This window comes from Microcebus murinus, chromosome 5 (assembly GCF_040939455.1).
Source record: "Microcebus murinus isolate Inina chromosome 5, M.murinus_Inina_mat1.0, whole genome shotgun sequence".
NCBI lineage: Eukaryota > Metazoa > Chordata > Mammalia > Primates > Cheirogaleidae > Microcebus > Microcebus murinus.
Window position 1 is genome coordinate 37,257,288 of NC_134108.1, and position 22,164 is coordinate 37,279,451.

The 22,164-nt window shown below is 33.9% G+C and overlaps 1 protein-coding gene across 19 annotated transcripts in view; it reads left to right on the forward strand.

The window, feature by feature from the left end:
• Positions 1 to 876: 876 nt before the first annotated feature.
• TRDN (triadin) overlaps positions 877 to 22,164 on the forward strand; it is a 385,153-nt gene continuing 363,865 nt past the window's right edge. For all 19 annotated transcript variants that reach the window (XM_076003004.1, XM_076003010.1, XM_076003005.1 and 16 more), the window contains exon 1: positions 877 to 1,161. In XM_076003004.1, the coding sequence (XP_075859119.1) occupies positions 1,140 to 1,161 (22 nt within the window). In that variant the 5' untranslated portion in view covers positions 877 to 1,139. The remainder of the gene's footprint in view (positions 1,162 to 22,164) is intronic.

The following is a 22,164-nucleotide window of genomic DNA, read 5'->3' on the forward strand; positions in this document are numbered from 1 at the left end:
TCCAACTACCAACTATTGAATATTTCTCTGCTCATTAACACCTGTCTAGGAGTGGGAAGGTGAAATGCTAATCAGCCAATTTGGCTAATTGTTAGCTGCTGCCATAATCCTTTTTTTTTTTTCTTTTTTAAGTTGAGGAAGGGAAAAATTGAAATCTTTTACTAAAATGTTAGCTATAGATTTCTAAACTTAATGTCACTTTCCCTTTCTTTGACTGCATAGATAAATTCATAGATATTTTGTTTTCAGAAAGGTATTGAAGAGAATTAAAACGATATTCATCAGTTCTCAAGTATCAGACTATGACTTCACATTACATAATTCTTATTGGTCAGTGTTTAGAAAATCTTAACCTCTGAGAGAAAGACTAGAATAAAGCTTTTGGATTTAATTGTTGCAATTTTAAGTGTACCCCTATTATAAATAACTGCACTTGCTAAATGGATTTGGACCAATAGGGAATTAACTTTAAGAAAATTACTTGAGATTATCCTCCCCTTTGCCTCTGGTAGACATTACAGGACCCTCCCCAAACCAAATAAGGGAAAGACGAATGTTCTGAGCTTTAAGGGCACTAAGAATAAATCTGAGCTGTCACAGATAAGATTACTTTCAACTCTTTATTTCATGTTTTCTGACATAGACCCCAAGATCTGTAATTATCTTAGAGAAACTGCGGGGGCTTAGACAGTACTTCTCAGTTCCTTTGGCTTTTGGGTTTTTGTTGTTGTTTTGGTTTGGATTTTTTTCCTATCTCTCTTTGGGGCTGGAGATCTGGGGTGGGTGTGTGTGTGTGTGTGTGTGTGTGTGTGTGTGTGTGTGTGTTCCCCTAGAGTGCCAAAAAAAAAAAAGTGCTTAAGAGTCCTAGGGTGATGAGGCTATTTTTGTTTGAAGCTGATACTTCTAGCTGAGCCACAAGTGCTGCTTGGAAGGGCTTAGGTTGTTTCCAGGGGGAGAACTCTGCAGAGAAGAGGCAAAGTTCAACAGGACAACAAAGAAGCAGCAGAAACAGCCAGGAAAACGAAGAGCCCTCACGTTTAAACACACAACCCTCTATCAGAGTTCTCGAATCTGAAAATATTCTGCAAAGTGCTACTTGACGGGAACTTTTCACCTGACTTTTACTTTCTACGACCACCATGACTGAGATCACTGCTGAAGGTATTTGCTACCATTTTCCAATAATATTGAATAAGGAAAAGAAAAATGTGTAAATTGACAGCCACACTGATTGTCAATATGTCCATTAAAAATGTTGCTTTGAGGTAATTGCCTTGTTCAATGATTCTATACAAGATCAGAGAAGTGGATTTGAGAGCTGAGATGCTGCCAGATCTGTATTTTAGGGGAGCGAGAAGAGATTTCTTTGAAATTTTGCATGTGGAAACTGTGCCCTGATATAGCAAAGGGCCCACAAGTTAACAGTTGTCACCCACACCTCTATAAATAGCTATGGTCATGTAACATGATGGCTGATATTAAATATCTTATCTAGCAAAAATTACAAAGCTTGCAAGGATGGAGACCCTGATAAACTTAAAATATTACATTTAATGCCTAAACTTAAAATAATAATTGTGAGCATTTTTGCTTTATGTTATTTTAAAATGGAGATGTTAAATTTGTTTTTCCTTTCCAAATAGAGTATGTAAATATACACGGACACATAGATAAGGCTTATATACAATTTGAGATATAAATGCTCCAACAAAATTTGTATCTGTTTTGTTACTGATAGATATTCAGAGATAAAGTTTGGAATTCCACAAATTCACTACAGATTAATGCAATTTTAAAAATAAGGCAATTAAGTGTTAGAATTCTGATTCTATTTATAAACTCATTCCTCTTTGCCCTCTAAATGTTGAATTCTATCCTTATATTAAATATTTTTCTGTTTTAATGCTTTTATTGAAAACTACATGTTGTAACTAAAATATTTAATTTTTATTCCTTCCCCATGGTAGCAACTTTAACACACACACGCACACACGTTTCTTAGAATAAAGGAACCCTTTCAAACTAAGGCATTATGAATACAGACAAAGTATGATTCTAGTTAGGGTAAAAATTTTGGAGGTGGATCTAAAATTTGCTTCTGACAGCTGCAAGAAAACCAGACAGGTGGTGCTCTTGACAGTTTCCAAGTGAAATGCTGGACTGATTTGTTTTGAATCAGACAACTGAAAAATAGAATATGTGGTTTTTGTCTTTTAGGGTAAAAATTAGGATGAACACACAATAATTTCTGGTAGAGATTTTCAGTCAATATTTATAAGACGAATTGTCCTACTTGTACCTTCCTCTGAGAAATTCAGAATGGCACCCCAAATGAATAACAATTACTGAGAGATTTCTGTGTATTAGATGATTTGTTCAGAATGTTATGAGTATTTACTTATTTTAACCTTATGCAATTCAATTAAGTAGGCATTATTATCTTCATTTTGCAGAAAAAGAAACTAACTAGAATGTTTTGTGACTTGCTGAAGACCACAGCATTGCCCAGGATTTTAAGCCAACTCCCTTAAATTTAGTTTGTTCTTTCTTTCCTGTAAGATAAAAATAAAGTTTATTCTTTATCAATTTTAGTTCAGAATTTTCTACCTAAATATAAATAGCATTTTTTTCCTATTCCTTAGATATTCTGTGTCATGTGGCCTATATTTTGTCTTAAAGAGATCTGTCTATAAAAACTTCTTGCTTAGCTCTGCACAAGTTATTAAGATACCTATGACTATGTTTCCCTACCTCTGTTCAGAGAACAGACTGGCAGCTGATTCAAGAGTTCAGTTGGCCAAACCATTTTTGATTTGCCTGTGGATTATACTCTGTAGACCTTTGCACTTGATTCATAAAACGTTTTTAGGAGAAGTTTTGGTTTGAGGTAGAACATTTGTTTCTGCCTTCTCTCTATGGAGAGTTTAAAGGGGTTTTGGAAGACCTGAAGTTTTTTGGTTTTTTTTTTCAATTTTTATTTTTTAAATTGAATTAGTAATAAACTTTAAAAGTAAAAATACCATCTAATTCCTGGGTAATGGTCATTTACCACTCCTGATCTTAACATAATAATAAAATATCTATGTCATCTGAACATCAATTATGTGCTTTTTTCCTTTTCTGGAATGATTTATTAATAATATTTTTCAAATTAAAATTCAACTGCCAACTCAAATGAACTTATCTTTTAAGATTTAGTACCACAGTCATTCTGCATGTTTATCCAGAGTTTTTCGCATAGTGCTTTTCTATACACTTTTCATTTTGTCTTTGTGATTCTCACTTTTGGCACCCTAGCTACAATAGGCTGCTTCTCATCTTTTATTAAAGATGTCCTTTTATACAGGGCCTTGGTACATTCTATTCCCTAAACTTAGAATAGTCTTTTCTCTCATCTGCCATATTTCTTTGGCAACCACTTTTGGACATATTGATGAAATATAAGCACTACATCAGTAGCCTTGTGCAGTCTACTGATTATCCTTCCCATCAGTTTGTCACAGAACAAGCAAACAGTTTGTAGCATTTAAGAAATTAAATGCTAAAACAGCACCTTAGAAAGATCTAGTCCATTGCCCCACCTCAATTTTTGGGAAGACCAGGATCATACTGATTATATTATTCTTTCATGGTTGTGGGAAATTAAGGAAGGTCTGAGGATACCATTCACATCTCCTATGGCTCATTCCAGTGCTTATTTCAACTATAGTGCATGCTTATTTATACACCTTACCAAGTTCTTTACATACATTTCCACTGCATGCTCCAAGCTGGATTACTTCATCTAGTGGAAGAAAAGAAACAATGCTAGATATAGAATTGCATTTCAGGTACAGAGCAATAGATAAACTAGAAGTAGGCAAAGTTTACTTTTACCCCAAAGGATATTAAGGAAACAACATCTTTGCTTCTGGCATGATAGATTAATAAAAATACGTATAATGACAATGATAATAACAATTCACATGTATTCTGAAGACATAAGATGTCAAGCACTGTGTTAGACTTGTTATATACTCATTTAATCCTCAGGGCAACCAAAATGAGACAAATACTCTTATTATTGCTTTTTGTAGAATAGAAAGCCAAGGTTTAGAGAGGTTTAGAAATAAGCTTGATTCATGGTGGGTGCAGTGTGCACCACTTGGAGGCTGGGCATGCTTGAAGCTCTGGCATAGCGGGGTGGGGTGAGGGGGCAGGGGCAACATATGTAACCCTAACAATATTTATAACCACAGAATATGAGATAATAAAAAAATTTAAAAAAAGAACTTGAGCGATAAAGGTTACAATGAAAAGAATAAAATAAATATTCCTGGAGTCTATAAAAAAAAAGAAATAAGCTTGAATTCACACAGCTGTGTATGTGTATCCAGATCTGACCAGAATCATGTTGAATATGTCCTCTAACTGTGTATGAAACTGAGAGTTAGCTTGGTATCAATTAAGTCGTTTTTGGGGCATACATTACACCAACGTTGGGTAGATTAGCTCAGGCCCCAGATGGGATTAGAACCAAACAGCACACAGGTTTAGGGCTATGAATAGCCCTCTACCTTCCTTCCAGAGACTCAATTATTCCTAGGCAAGTGCCAAGGTTAGTTTCTCCTTCTGAAGTCCATACAGATATTTGATCACCAAGTGTAGCTTGTATTTGATAGCATATATTACTATGCAAAAATACTTTTTAAGTAATTTTGATAATGAAGCAAATTTTAGATAATTCTTAATAGCTTTGTTGAAAAGATGGTGGAGACTTTTTAAAAAGTTGGTGAAATATATAATGTTTTCAAATTGTCTATTAACTGATACACAGTCATTTTATACTTTATAATAATATTTGTATAATTGTGTTCCCTGGGTACCAAAACCTCCAAAATATGAAAAAATACAAATTTCTATGTAACGGATTCAAGTTGGTGAGAATCCTATATATAATTAACTTAGAATTTACTAGAACATTTAGTTAAAGGAAATTGTTTATTTAAAATATTAGAAGAGCGTATGGCAAACCCTCAACTTCTAAACTGTTAAATAACCTTAGGGCTCAGGAAAAGGGTTATTGTACTACATATGGAATTCTTTCCTTACTATTAGCTGAACTGTGTTTCACTGCTTTTGTAACAAACCTATAAGAGAATTTTATATTCAAAATTTAGAGCAACAATAGTTATTTATTTTACACATTGTTTTGCTCCTATAGACTCTGCAGCACAAGAGCACTCATTGTTGCTCTCAAGAAAAAAGATCAAAAATTCACAGTCAGACTACTTAACAACTAGACATGCAAGTTATATCATCCAGAGCAATAGATGGTGAAATTAAAAGAAGGAGATCTAACCCACGTATCTATAGTTACCTTGTCAAAGCCAAGAGCAGGTACTCTTGGCGTAAATGGAGTGGACTTGGGGGTGAAGGAGGATGTAGCACTAGGTTCAAGTCCTAATCACTTCTGGGTTATGTTCTCCATTCTCCTGATCAATAAAAGCAATAGATTACATATAAAATATCAAGTTTAGTTCCAGGAACACATTTTAAAATTGACATTGAAAAACCAGTATATTTGGAAAAGTAGGATCATGATGGTGAGAGGAACAGTTAAATGAAAGGATTTGTGCACGGGTCATTTAAGTAGAAGATTGGATTTTTTCATTATGTAGCACTTGAGGGCAATGCTCATGACTCTGGATAAAAGTCTGGAAGACACAAAAATGGCTGTTGGCAAAATATAAACAAAACCCAACTGATCATTAAAATGATAGCTAGAACTGACTCTTCTGACTAGAAAGAAAGAAAAAAAGAAAGGAAAACAGTAAGGAAGGAAGAAAGGAAGCAAGGAAGGAAAGAAAAGAACAGAACACAGTTTCCAATTCTCAAGAAATAGAGCAATAAAGAATATGCTAACAACTACACCAACATATACAGCATGCTATGGAAACCTCTATAGTATAGACCATCAGTTCCTTCAAATAAATTATAATAATAGGAACAAGAATACCCATGGAATAGATTAAAAGAAATATAAAAAAATTAGCAACCCATTACAATGTATGGAATTACTGTGTCATGATTCAAACAATCTTAATAAAATTTTGATGAAAAAACTGAAAACATAATCTGGATATTAGATGATATTAAATGATTATATTTGTAGTAGGATAACTGTATTGTGGTTATGTTTTAAAATTACTTATTATTCAAGGATACATACTCAAATATTTATGAATGAGGTGATATGATGTTTGAACATTGCTTCTAAATAATATAGCAGAGAGTAGAGTAGATGGTATGTAGAGAGGGTAGGATTGGCTATGAGTTGATTATGTTGAGGCTGGTGATATGTACATGGGGTTTCATTCTAATATTCTGTCTACTTTTGTGAATATTTAAGCTTCTCCATAATAAAGAGTTAAATAAAAAAGAACAGAGTTGATGTTGTTAGTAAAGTAAATAACTTTTAATAAGAATTCAATTTTCATAACATACATGGGCCAGTGACTCCACTGGTCATCCAATTTATTTGTAAGTGCAAATTACTGTCCAAATTGAACAGTGTGTTGTTATTGGAGTGAAAACTGCATGTGCTTATATTAAACAGAAGGATCTAGAAATATACTTTAAGTTTGTAAAAGCAGACAAGGAAATAATCATTTTTCCTGATCCTGTAGGGATCTGGGGATTAGTTTCATATCATTTCTCAAAAGTATTAGTGACATTAATTAGAGATATTAATTAGAAATAGTTAATTTTTGAGATGGGCCATGGGAAAACCTAAGAACAATTAAAAATCCTAAAGAGTCAATAAGATACAAGAAAAAAAAATAGTTCTAATACGTGCTATGTCCAGGAATATTGTGTCTATTGACAATGTATTGAGTACCAAGCTTTTGCATTAAGATCTCTTTGAAATATCACAGAAACTCTGAAAGGCATGTATCACATAAACCACCAGTCTGACTCTAAAACCTATGATCTTCTTTACTGTTCAAGTTGATTTTAGGCAAATAGAAGACAAGCAGATTGTGAAAACCATTAAGGTATAGTTCACTGAAAATCAGAGAGAAAAGGTAGCACAGAGCTAAGAGTAGGTAGCATTAAGAAAAGGCAGTGTGATAGAGTGGAAAGTGCATGAAATCTTAAGACAGAAATCAGGGTCTAGGCACCAGCCTCACTGCTTAACCATTCATGGTCTGGGGAGGATGAGCCCTTATGTGGGTGGGGGTCACTAACAAGGGGGTCTACCTTAAGTAATTGTTTATAATATGGCCAGAGGAATTTTTCAATTTTGTAGTAGGTCATGCTAGTTAGCAAATTAAGTTTATGTTTTTTTTAAATTGTGCAAAGCATCCATGATGTAAAATCTGTAGCACAAGTGAACAGAAAATAGAGCTTTGTAGTATTGGCCCTCACTGGGATCCAGTGAGACTTTTCTGACAGATTTTCATTATTATTTTAATAGTGACTATTTTTCTTCCCACCCTATAAGCACACAGTATCCATGGAAAATATTATCAGTTTAAATGCTTCTTCTTTTTTTCCTATTTATTTTTGGTCTTCCTTGTGACTGTAATTTAAAAATCATGTTACTTGTACAATTCGAAAATGAATTGAGGCTATTCAGCTATTATATTAATACTAAAGGCTTAGAAATCCTTAGAGACTTAAAGCCTCCAATGCTGTTTGCATTAATTTTTAATCAGTTAACAATATTTAATATGAGAGATACATAAAATAGTGCAACTAAGCAATTTTAAAATCATCTGCATTGACCTTTGGGTTGAATATATCAATTTGAAAAGAGAATGCATAGACGGTTAAGATTTTCCAGTTAAGCTTTTGGTTTTATAGTTTTGCTTGTTTGGGAGCTTAAAGGCAGCATTAAAACATTATTATTTTTCTTTTCTTCCTTCAAATAAAAAGAACCCCTTTGGGTACATGCTTAATATATAAAATGCATATTATCTAATGTAACACATTTAAGAAGAACAAAATAGGGAAAAATCTTCAAGTGGCAACTATGCATTAACATTATACAATAATCCGAATTTTGTGGAGTTTAGTCTCCATTTAACTCAAATGTCTAGGCAGATTTATCAAGGTTAAGTTTTTTCTCTCTCTGTTTCCCACCTGCTTTGGATAGTGTGAGTTACATACATAGTTTCTGATAGGAAGCACTTGAGTGTCACATAAACATGCATTGCCCCAAGTAAGGGTAATACAGAGACAGATGAACTTCCTGGTCCAAAAAGGTGGTAATTTCCATCTTCAATGGAAACTAAAAAGAGTATCCTTGTCAAATGTGTAATGAGTAAAGTCTGCTCCTGCTCCGTTCTACAGCTCTATGCTCTCTAAACATCAAACACCTCATCTCCATGCCTGAAGTGAAGCTGTCAAAGATACATAGAGTTTACAATTTTGAGAGATACTTTGGTATATAAATGAGTTGTTACCTCCTAAACTGAAAACTCCATCTCATGTACAATGCACTTTAAATATTACGTATAAATATATTAGTATATGGTTTAGATATTTTCTAATTTGTTATCTGTGGCAGAGACTGGGGCATGTCCTATTCACCTAAGCAAGTTAAAGATACAATCTTTCAACCTATAAGAACAAAGATAATTTACATTGAGCAACCTGCTGTTTGTAGGGAAAGTTGGTTTAGTTCAGGCAGCAGGAAGTTATAACTCATTGTGACAAACTGCCTTACTGCTAATTTGCTGCCTCATTCTCCCTTCCCTGACACAAGGTGCTGAAGAGCTAAGAAAAACAAAGGAATGTAAAAGCTCATAGTATTTTAAACTGAGTTTTGATAATGTTGAGGGCATTGGTAAGCTTGTGGAAGAAAGATGATCAGTTTCCATTTATTATATATAGACTTGCAAAGTACATTTTTAGCAAGGTTTCCCTGGAAAATTGATTGTTGCCTTTTAAAATAAAATCATCTTGTGATTAGGAGAATTTTCTGTTTGAGGTAGACATTTGATAAAATGTCAGGACAAAAAAGGCAGATATAAAGTGGCACTTCTTTGACATTCAGTGCTGGAGCTATTATTTTTGCCCATGGTTATTCCTATTTAGCCTATATATAATTGCCTAGGGGAAAAAGTGTACTGTAAAATCTGTAAGTTTCTATAGTATGGTAAAATGCCAAGCTTGTAAAGTTAAATCTGCAGAAGTATTAGGCATTGTATTTAGAAAAGACAAAAAAATACTTCTGTCTGAAATATAGGAAAATTTTAGATTCTAGGGTTTAGATTTATAAAGCAGTATGTCATGTCAGAGGGATTCAGATGTATTCAATACTTTAACACTTATTCTGTATCAGGCTGAATGCCAAACAATGGGCACACAATGATAGATAATACAAGGTCCCTGCCTCTAACATAGTAGCTTGAAAAGCAAGCTAGAAAGAGCAAGAAATCAGGGTGAGAATGAAGACTAGACATTTAAAAACAGATGACTCTAATTTGGAATTGCAAGCATACCACATTTTCATCCACTTTGCTTTATTGTGCTTCTCAGATATTGCATTTTTTTTAAACAAATTGAAAGTTTGTGGCCACCCTGTGTCTAAAAAGTCTATTAGTGCCATTTTTCCAACAGCATATGTTCATTTTGTGTCTCTGTGTCACATTTTGGTAATTCTCTCAATATTTCAATTTTTTTCATTTTTATCATATCTGCTATGGTGGTCTGCAATTAGTGATCTTTGATGTTACTATTGTAATTGTTTTGGGGCAAAGCAAACCATGTCCATATAAGGTGGTGAACCTAATTGATAAATGTGGGTGTTTTGACTGCTCCAACAACCAGCCATTCCTACTCTCTCTCCCTCTCCTTGGGTCTCCATACTTCCTGAGACAGAGCAATGTTGAAGTTAGGCCAACTGATAAACCTACAATGGCCTCTAGTCTTCAAGTGTTCAAGTGAAAGGAAGATTTGCATATCTCTTAAACATTTCACCAAGTTGTGAATGCAAAGAAAGAGTTCCTGAAAAAATTAGAAGTGCTATTCCAGTAAACACATGGATAATAAGAAAGTGAAACAGCCTTACTGCTGATAAGGAGATAATTTAAATGGTCTGGATAGAAGATAAGACCATGCAAACCTTCAGCAAAACTCTAATGCAGAGCAAGGCCCTAAAACTCTGTTTAATTCTATGAAGACTGAGAAAGATGAGGGACCTGAAGAGGGAAAGTTTGAAGCTAGCAGAGGTTGGTTCATGAGGAAAGAAGCCATCTCCGTAAAAACAGGGCAAGGTGAAGCAGCAAGCACTGATGGAGAAGCTGCAGCAAGTTATTCAGAAGAGCTATCTAAGATCATTGATGAAGGTGACTACACTAGACAACAGAGTTTCAATGTAGATGAAACAGACTTCTATTGGAAGAAGATACCATCTAGGACTTTTCATAGCTAGAGAGAAGCCAATGCCTGTTACAAATCTTCAAAGGACAGGCTGAATCTCTTGTTAGGGGCTAATGCAGTTGGTAACTTTCAGTAGAAGCCAACGCTTATTTACTATTCCTAAAATCCCAGAATACTTAAGAATTATGCTAAATCTACTCTGCCTGTGCTCTATATATGGAACAACAAAGTTTGGATGATAACACATCTGCTTACAGTGTGGTTTACTGAATATTTTAAGTCCACTGTGGAGACACTCCTCAGAAAAAAAAAGATCCCTTTCAAATTATTACTGCTCATTGACAGCTCCTGGTCATCGAAGAACTTTGATGGAGATGTATACAAGGAGAATAATGTTGTTTTCATGTCTGCTAAAACAACATGGATTTTGCAGCCTCATGGATCAAAGAACAATTTTGACTTTCAAGTCTCATTCTTTCAGAAACACATTTTATAAGGCCATAGCTGCCATAAATAGTGATTCCTTTGAGGGATCTAGGCAAAATCAATTAACATCCTTCTGAAAAGGATTCACCATTCTAGATGTCATTAAGAACATTCCTATTTCCTGGGAGGAGGTGAAAATATCAACATTCACAGGAATTTGGGAGAAATTGATTCCAACTCACATGGATGTCTTTGAGAGGTTCAAGACTTCAGAGAAAGTAGTGGTAGAAACTATAGATGTAGTAGAAATAGCAAGAGATCTAAAATTAGAAGTGGAACCTAAAATTGTGACTTAATTGTCACAATATCATTATTAAATGTTAATGGATGAGGAGTTGCTTCTTATGGATGAGCAAAGAAAGTGGTTTCTGGAGATGGAATCTACTTCTGGTTAAGATGCTGTGAAGATTGTTGAAATGACAACTAAGGATTTAGAACATTTCCTGAATTTAGTCAATAAAGCAGTGACAGCGTTTGACAGGATTCATTACAATTTTGAAAGAGATGCTCCTATGGGTAAAATGGTATCAAACAGTAGCATCACATGCTACAGAGAAATCTTTCATGAAAGGAAGAGTCAATGGTTGTGGCAAACTTCATTGTTATCTTATTTTAAGAAAGTGCCATGGCCACCCAACCCTTCAGCAACCACCATCCTGACGAGTCTGCACCCATCATCATGGAGGCAAGACCCTCCACCAGCTAAAACATCAAGACTCACTGAAAGCTCAGATGATTGGTAGCATTTTTCAGCAATAAAATGTTTTTAAATTAAGGTATATACATCATCTTTCTTAGACATAATGCTACTGAAGACTTAATAGATTATATTATAAGATAAACATAGGGAACCAAACACTGGGAAACCAAATAAATCATGTGACTTGCTTTCTTGCAAAATTTAGTTTATTGTAGTAGTCTGGAACCAAACCCTCAATATCTCCATGGCTTCCCTCTTTGAATGATGATGTTTAATTTAGTTAAACCAGCCATGTTATTATTTATAAATGTTATAATTAGTGAACACACCTTGAAACTTGCTGAAAATAATTTTAGAATAAGTATAAAGAATGTCCTTTTATTGACACTGTTAATCTGCCATGCACATAACATTGTTGGGAAGATATAGCAGTTGGCCAAGGAGTAAGGAGATCAAGAGTATGTTTGATCAATGCAGAGATAAAGAGAAAAGAGACAGGAGTTAGGCAAAATTAGCAGTCTGTGAGATGAAACCCTAGGGTGACTAGGGTACAAATTCACCTGACTAAGAAATTGGGTAAAAATACTGGTTTAAATATCCCATTTTGGTCAGGCACTCTATTGCTATAATATTGTAAAAGCTGTATGTTTTACATTTCTGATTATTTTAAACTAGTTGTTTATTGTGATACTTAGCTCCAATTCATTTCATCTGAGTGTTCTCCTTCTGTTTGATCTTCCATTGATGCTTTTCTTCCCCATGTATGCTACTTTGAGCTCTGTTTGTGTGGAGCACCATTTCCAAAGCATAAAGAAATGATGAAATAATACCATCAGAAAAGCAGTCACTAAATAATTTTCATCAGGTTAACAATGAGTATTATTTGTTAAAGAAAAACTAATTCTATTGCTATTGTTATTCTAAATACTATGAGAACTAATGTTTCAGGCCAGTGGTCTTGTTAGGACATCCTGTAAAGGCATTGCATTAAGCATTAAGCCAGGCAAGAGGGTTTTCAAGATGCTGGGGAAAGGCCTTTATCAGAAAAAGGGTGAAGAGACATGGTTCATAGACCAAGGCTCAGAAATATGACCAGGAAGTACTTAGGGTAGCAGAAATGACTACATTAAAGCAATAAGTTGGCAGAACTCTCTAGAGACTTTGTTCATAGTGTCTGAGAGTTATATGAGAAATAATAGTTCTCATATAAGCTCCCAGAAAATTTTGGCATTTCTTGAATAAGTAGACCAGGGTTAGCTGCCCTGTTTCTGCTCAGTTCCTCTGGATTTGAAATGTCTTGTAGGTCCTGGCTAGAATGACTCCTTATAACCATCATCTAGCATGGGTCCCTGGTTTTGAATGGCATGGGCTCCTAATACCTAGGTATTTTAGAACATAGTATTTTATCTTCTCCGAGTTACTATCATGTATGTGTGGATGGAGAGGAGTAAAATTGTTGGCACCCTAAATGATACTCATTCACTTAACAAACATTACTTGTATATATTTTCAGTATTTGCTTTCCCAGTTATTGTTTTAAGCCTAGGGATGAAATGTGAAATATATATAAATTTAGGCCATAAGGGAAAAATGAGATCATTTTATATGTCACTAATAATACAAGACTGCCAGTTCAAAGTTTCCCAAGAGAAGTACATATAAAATTATATACATAAATAGTGAGAGAGATTCTTTGGTTTCTTGTCACTCAAGTTTAAAGTAGACAACATTTACATATATAAAAACAGAGAATAAATCAATAGAGAACAAATAAGCAAATCAACTGTTATGAGATATGACTATCAGGGAAATCTGAGAAGCAGGAGAATAATTGAATTTTTTTGATCAGGAACTGACATAAAGGAGTACAAATTAAGTTAAAACTTGCAGGATGTTTCTAAATGGAAAGACAGGGACATAGAGGTAAAAGCAAAGAATTAAGTTTCTAACAGTATCCCTAGACTCTGAAAGTTCAAGATTAATTCATTAAACAAATAATTATTTTTTATTTTTTACCAAATTAATATCTTGATCTTGGGCTCTATGATCAAAGTTGGAGAAGACACACTCTATTGGCAATTGGGGTGTGAGAATTTGTTGTAAAGATATTCCCACAAGGTTGCAGAGTAAGTAGTATCCACTAGCACCCCGCACCATAATTTTGACTCCATAAATACCCCCAAATCTTTTCCTGTAGGGACAATGAACTATATATACTAGTTAAAAACAAGAATGTAAGACAAAGATGAGCATAGATGCTAGTGGTAGTTTCAAAGGAAATGGGACTGAAGTACTTGACTATGAGAAACTCTAAATTTAGCTATCTTCCAATTTAATGTAGAATAATTTTTAGGTCAATATAGAGGACTTGAATTGGTGGGAAGGTCATTTTAACATCCAATCAGTTATCAATTTACAGTTAGTTTCCTAAATATAGCCATCTAATTCGATGATTGGAAAATTATTTGGGATAGAATGAAATCCTTATTAAAATAGATTTATATTTGCCTGTCTTGATTTACTACTTATAAGCATTTAATAGAAAGAAAAAAATGATAACTTAAGAAAATATAGGGCAAAAAATTCACATGCTAAGGGAATGGCATGGTTCCCCCTTGAGGAAAATCAGTGAAAGGTGATAGTTTATATTCTGTGTCCTTGAGCTAATGAGTTGTGAAGTGCCCGCATAATTCGAGGAGAGGCACAGGTGGAAGCAGCTCTGATGGGTTAACTAAAGACAGTACTTTGCAAAATTGGCTGATATAGGTTTACAGAACTAAACAACAAACTTGAGGGTGGATTGCATTTCTTCACTTGAGAGTCACTCTATATTGTGCCATAATTAACTCTACGTGTTTGCATAGAGTACTTCCAGTGTTTCTGTAATCCTTTGCAACCATACCCCAATGACAAATGTCTTTTCAAATAATGTCTAAACTCATTTAAAATTAAGCTGTTCAGTGACACTCAGCTAGAAGCCAAATGCACAAAAACTTGAAAAGTGTAAAAATAATCAGGACGCTGTGGTGATTGTTGTATAATACTGTCCCCCTTGGTTTCCAAGAGATCAGCACTTACTCAAGTTCAGTGTTAAAACAAATACTGCGAGTCATCACAATTAATTTTTAAAATGTTTCTTTTCTTAAAATTTATCTTTTGGTAAATTATAGACCCTGCAATATGTATAAATCATATATGCAGTTGATCCTTGAAAAACACAGAAGTTAGGGGCACTGATTCTGTGCAAACAGTTGCATATCACTTTTGACTCCCCAAAACTTTATTAATAGCCTACTATTGACCAGAAGGCTTACCAAAACATAAACGGTTGATTAAGAAATATTTTTTGTGTTATATCTATTATAGATTGCATTCTTACAATAAAGTAAGCTATAGAAAAGAAAATGTGTTATTAAGAAAATCATTTAGGAAGAGATCTTGATTATCTTCACCTTGAGTAGGCTGAAGAAGAGAAAAGGGGGGAGTTGATCTTGCTGTTTTAGAGTTGGCAGAGGCAGAAGAGGTGGAGGAAATTGGCAGGGAATGCAGGAAAGGCAGGCATACTCAGTGTAATTTTTACTGAAAGAAATTTGTGTCTTAGTGGACCTGCACGGTTCGAACCTGTGTTGTTCAAGGGTCAACTGCTTTATATATCATTTACTAAGTAGTGATGGAGTTGACATACACATAATCAACATCTAGATCAGTAAACTATTTCCAGCATCTCAGAAGCACATCTTCATTTGTCCACCCAATGACTCTCACTTTGGTGTTCCTTCCTAATGAAAGCAGCTCCTCTTTCTTCAAACTTTCATTTCAAGGGAACAACTATCTCAACATTTTTGGTAATAATTTTCTTCCTTTGCTTTATAGTTTTATGACTTTCATATCTAGAAGCAATATTTAAACAAACAATATCTATAAACAATAGTTTAGTTCTGCCAAGTTTGCTCTTTATATAAATGGAGCCACATAGCATGTGTTGTCATGTATTTTGCTACATTAATTCAACATTCTGTTTGCAAAAGTCATCTATGTTGTTATATGTAGCTACAGTTTGTTATTCTTCTTTCTGTACAATATTCCATAGTATAAAAGTCACTATCCATTGGATATTTTTTCAATTTGGGTGGAGGAAGGCTATAATGAATAGTGCTGCTATGTTCATTCCTCTTTTTTTAGTTTTAATATCTATGATTCTATTATCAGTAATACTTATTTTATGGCAGTATATTCTATAGTATACATACTGCAACATCATTTAAATCTAATAAAAACTTTGGAAAAAGGGTGAGCTCATAGTTATCTCCTAAAAATGCCCCAGCCTGTTTTTAAGAAGAAATTGATATAGTCCCACGAGATATAAACAATGGGTATTGGGGCAGCAGGGAGAGAATGTGTAAAATCATGAGGACTACATAGGAAGACCTCATCTCTAAAATTAAAAAAAAAAATTAGCTGGTGTGGTGGTGCATACCTATAGTCCCAGCTACTTGAGAGGCTGAGGCTGGAAGATAACTTGAACCCAGGAGTTGGAGGTTGCAGTGAGCTATGATGATGCCACTGCATTCTAACTCAGCAACAGAGCAATCTTGTTTTTTAAAAAATGGAAACTTACTTCTGGGACCTTTCAAGGTAGATAGAGTGTGCTAAAAAGATAAAATTTTAAAAAGAACAAAGAAGAAGAAGGGGAGGAGGAGGAGAAAATATATAATTCCAACTGCCAATACGGAAGCAGATTCTCAACTGAGATTATTACCCCGCTTGAAGAGTTTGCACATGTAAGTGGGCATTGTTTTATTAGAATGCCTAAAAGATATTATCATTGTGTGCCATAAATTTTAAGTAACACTGAGCAGGCCTAAATAAAACTCTGCATAGAGGAGTGTTCACATAATATCTATTGATGAAGAGTAGTGAGAATATCAGTTATGATGTGTAGAATAATGGCCTCCAAAGATACTCATGTCCTAATGCCTAGAAACTGTGAATATGTTACCTTACATGGCAAAAGGGAATTTGCAGATGTGATTATATTAAGGAACTGGAGAGGAAGAGATTATCCTGGATTATCTGTGTGGGCCCATCTAATCATAGTAGTCCTTAAAAATGGAGAACCTTTCCTGGCTATGGTTAGAAGGAGATAAAATGGAATGACGACTGGCCACTACTGACTTTGAAGATACAGGAAGAGGTCACTGAGTCCACCCATAGAAGGTGGAGAGGGCAAAGAGACAGAGCCTCCCCTAGAGCCTCCAAAAAGGAATATAGCCTAGCTAACACATTCATTTTAGCCCCTTGATACAAATCTTGGACTTTTGAGCAAAGAACTATAAAATGGTAAATGTGTGTTTTTTTAAGCCACTGAGTTTGTGGTACTGTGTTATGGTAGCAGCAGAAAACTAATTTATCAGTATCTATCTGATTATTGTAACTCTGATATGCACTAGGAGACCAATTTTTAGAGGGCTCATATAAAATTGATATAGAAGAATAGTAAATTTATTTCCACGAAATATTTTACATAAATCACTTTTTAAATAACATAGTCTCCCTTTTATACAAGAAATCTGAGAATACAAAGGAGTCCCTTTATCAAGATCACAGAGCTCATCATTAAAACAACTGATGATTGATTGAGGATTAACTAGCTTATTCCTTCTGCAGCAATAACTTTCCCTCCAAGAAATCAAATTATCTAGTAAGTAACATTTTCCCCCTAATAATCAGCAAAGCTATAGAGTCACTTTGTTTTGTTTTTCCACAAATAGAAATTTGAAAATCTTAGGAAAGGAGAGGTTGTAGTTTGTGCCACGTTTATACCATCTTAATATCTTTAAAATTAACCTGCTTCCATTCAGAAATGGCTTTCAGTGGCCATTTCTGAAACGTGAACTGTGACTTGTTCCATTATCAATGGTGTTTGCACATATATTTAGTTACCTACTCACAAAGTATATGTGTGTACAGTGTACATATTGTCCACATTGTCTAGAAGATTATAAAGTGAACTTCTTTAAAAGGCTCCCCCAGTTCTTAGACCAGGACACCTTGCCCTTCTTTGGAATGGGTCTCCTTCACCTTCCTGGGCTTGCACACACCAGGAAACTATGTATATTTTCCGCTGGATAAGAGCCTATTAATAGCAAGCTGACATTGCTGCAGTTAAAAAAAAATCAGGTCAGAGATTAATTTCATGGAACCCACAGTCATGTCAGCTAAACATGATCTGTTGAGGTAGGTGAAGGATGTGTGATCATTCTGTTTGTTGCACAAACTAAAATAAATATGTCTCTCTTTTATATATAGATTCTGAAACATTCTTTCTTTTGTCTAGGACTTCTGAAGTAGCATTGTATAAAGTTCCTGCAGATTTTAAACTTCTGATACAGTTTTTTTTTTTTATTTTTTTGGCTTAAACATCTTCCAAATAATACCAATTAGAGAATAAAGGTGATCAAAAGGTGGGATGCAGGAAGAAGACATGACAAAAGGGTTTAATTAAAATTATTGAAATATTAAAAGTTAGGAAATAAATACTTGGAATTAATTTAAGTAAAGATAAAATTATATTTGCAGGAAAGCAAAGTTGCATCATTTTGACCTGGACACATTGAATATTCATTCAACTCATCACTGGCATCACTGCCTGAGTTCTGCCTCCTGTTAGATCACCAGCAGCATTAGATTCTCATAGGAGCGTGGACCTTACTATAAACTGCACATGGGAGGGGTGTAGGTTGCACACTCCTTATGCGAATCTAATGCCTGATGACCTGAGGTGGAACTGAGGCAGAGATGCTAGCACAGGGGAATGGCTGCAAATACAGATTATCATTACCAGAGAGGTTTGACTGCACAATAAATGTATTGAGATTGAATCATCCGTAAACCATCCCACCACCCTCAGTCCATGGAAAAATTGTCTTCCATGAAACCAGATCCTGATGCCAAAAAGGTTAGAGACTGCTGCATTAAAGGACAGAATGCAGGTAGATATATCTTTGATGAGAAGTATTAAAAGAAAAAATTCAGGAAGGAAAGAAAACAACAACAACAACTGTGCAAAATTGTAAATTGTAAGGAACTACACATACATATTTATACAGCATTTGCACAGTATAAATACATATGAATAAATATGAAGTATACAAATATTTGTGATGCATAGAATAAAATGCAAAATTAAAGAACTTAAAGTTCCTATAACATATAAGATACTGTGCATGAAGCACTAAGAGAAAATATTTGATTTTCTTTGCAAAACTGTTTAAAAATTGTAAAGCATAATGTATATGATAGATATCATTTTTATGTCATTTTTGCTTTAATTATCATTTTAACTGACATATAATAGTTCATATGGGGTACTTGTGATATTTTCATACATATATAAAATGCATAATGATCAAATTAGTGTAATTAGCATATTTATCATCTCTAACATCTTATTTCTTTGCTCAGAACATTCACATCCACTCTTCTAGCTATTTAAAAAGATAAAATGAATTATTGTTAATTATAGTCACCCCACAGTGCTATAGGACACTGGAACTTATTCTTCCTAACTGCAATTTTTGTATCTGTTAACTCACCTCTGTCTATGCCCTACCTGACCCTTTCCAGCCTCTAGTAACCACTAGGCAAATCTTCTATGAGATAAAATCTTATGTCTTCTCATATGAATGAGAAAATGCAATATTTGTTTTTCTGTATATAGTTTATTTCACTTAACATAGTTCATCCATGTTGCCACAAAAGACAGGATTTCATTCTTTTTTATGGCTGAATAGTACTCCATTGTGCATATACCACATTTTCTTTATCCATTCATCTGTTGATGGGCACTTTGGTTGATTCTGTATCTTAGCTATTATGAATAATGATGCAATAAACATGGAAATGTAGATATCTTTACTATTTATTGATTTTCTATCTTTCGGATATATACCCAGCAGTGGAGTTGCTGGATCATGCAGTTTCATTTTTAGTGCTTTGAGGAAGCTCCATACTATTTTCGATAATGACTGTGCTAATTTACATTCCCACATATGATATATAAGAATTTCTCTTTCTCCACATCCTATCCATCATTTGTTAGCATTTGTCTTTTTGATAATAAGCATTCTAACTTGGGTGAGATGATATCTCATTGTGATTTTGATTTGAATTTCCCTGATGATTAGTGATTGTGAGCATTTTTTTTTCATATACTTGTTGGCCATTTGTATGCCTTCTTTTGAGAAAGGCCTATTCTGCTCATGTACCCATTTTTTAAATTGGATTATTATTTTTTTTTCTGTTGAGTTGTTTGAGTTCCTAATATAGTCTGGATATTAATCCTTTGTAGGATTAATAGTTTGCAAACATTTTCTCCCATTCTGAAGATTGTCTGTTCACTCTGTTGATTATTTTCTTTGCTGTGCAAAAGTGATTTTAGTTTTATGTAATCCCATTTTGTCTGTTTTTGATTCTGTTGTCTGTGTTTTGAGGTCTTCTCTATAAAATCTTTGCCCAGACTAATGTCCTAAGTGATTTCTCTGTTTTCTTCTACTTATCTCATAGTCTTATATTTGAGTCTCTAATCCATTTTGAGTTGATTTGTGTAAATTAAATTCATTCATTTAAAATTATTTTATATTTTCATATAAGTATATTTGATATTTATTAAGTTTATGTAGTGTCGAGTAGTTTCAATCCTGCCAAATCTAAAAATAATTTTTCATCCTTTAATGATACTTTTATGATTATTTAGGAAGGCTTAGTTTTTTAAAAGGGATACACATTGTAGGGCATTTTATTTTGATGATTTTTACCATTTAAAATTATGAATTACCATTATTTTTATACATTGAACATCATTGGGTGTCTTTTATTAGATTTGACACTTTTGGATACATTTCTCTCAATAATGTACTGTAAGCCTTATCCATGCTCAACTTAGAAAAAACTTCAACCAAGCTCTAAATAAATGAGTTCATCTAGAAACTAAAATAGTGGATTCATTAATAATATTGACAATTAATTGATTAGTATTGAAAAAATCATGTTTATCTCTCCTGTAAGAGTGATAATAGATTTAGAATTCCTTATAAGAATCAAGAAACATAAATATTTGCATATATATATTTGAATGTATTTATTTATTAAACTGCTACCCTATTTTTAAGTTTATTTTAATTGGAACTGGCAATGTTTACCAGTACAAAAGTGGGTTTGGATTTTGCGCATGGAAAGTCTAGCATCAGCTGACCATTCCCAAATCATGTCTTTTTTCAAGTATACATGTTGCCACACTATATGAGCCTTAAATTTCTTCAGTGTATGAAATTTTCCAATATTATAGGAAGTGAAGGAGATGCAATTGCCCTTTGTACTTATTTTAGATCATTATTTACCAAATGTACCACTTCTCCTTGTTATTCAATACATCTAATTTAACCTTTATGCTGTGTTCAGTTATTGATTTTATTTCTATGATGAGAAAGAAGTATTATGATAAAATAGATGGAATTATAGGAAAGTAGAGTTGAAATGGTTTTTACATCATTTCAAGCAATTTTGTGTTAAAATACAAACTTTATTCATCTTATAAAATTATGTGTCTGGAAACTACTTCTAGTCTTTCTCCTGTCCCTAAGCATACTGTAAGAAATGTCAAAGAAAATTAATATCTACCTTACAGTGAAATATTTCCATGCAACGGTATTCAGCGTTTTCCTTAGAAAACTGTCTGTGTCTAACAATACTTACGTCATGTATTATGGCCAGGTGCAGTGGTGTGTACCTGTAGTCCCAGCGACTCAGTAGGCTGAAGTGGGAGGATTGCCTGAGGCCAGGAGTTTGAGGCTGTAGTGCATTATGATTGTGCCTGTGAATAGCCACTGCACTCAAGTCTGCGCAACATAGTGAGACCCTACTAAAAAAAAAATCCTCACCTAAATCTCCTAAATCTTCTTGTTAATATTAAAATTAATATTTCATACCATTTCTTCTATTTTTCAACTTGAAAATAGCAATATTCTCTTTACAGTGACCCTTTGTCTTGTAGAATACTAATCTTAAACATCATTCTTAGCTTTTGACTTAAGTTGAAAGTGCTAAGAAAAAAAAAGTTACTCCATAAACTGTACATTATTTTCAGTCTTTTAGTCACATTAAATTCTTACCTGCAAATTTCAAATAATAGTGTACTTTGAGAAGGGGTAGATGTGATATGTCAAAATTTATTAACAGATAAGGAAGAGTTATTGACTGATCAAACAAAAACCCTACCAAACCAATTAGGAGGAATGTCAGCCTTGGTTCTGTGCTTGTGCTTACTGACTAAATACCACCTCTGGGTATCCAGCATGTTTGCTGAAAAAACTGTGTGTAAAATCTGACCATCATAGCTATAAACTCCTGGCCTCCCTTGTACTGATGATGTGCCTTCCCCACCTTATCCTTCTGAAATGCAGTTTCCTTATCTATGATAGAAAGATTATAATGAGAATCCACACAGTATATATATGAAAGTGCTGAGTACCACTTGACATATACTAGGACAAAATAAATACTAATTTTTTCACTTATGTTTACCAAACAAAAATTATGGGAGCTCTAAA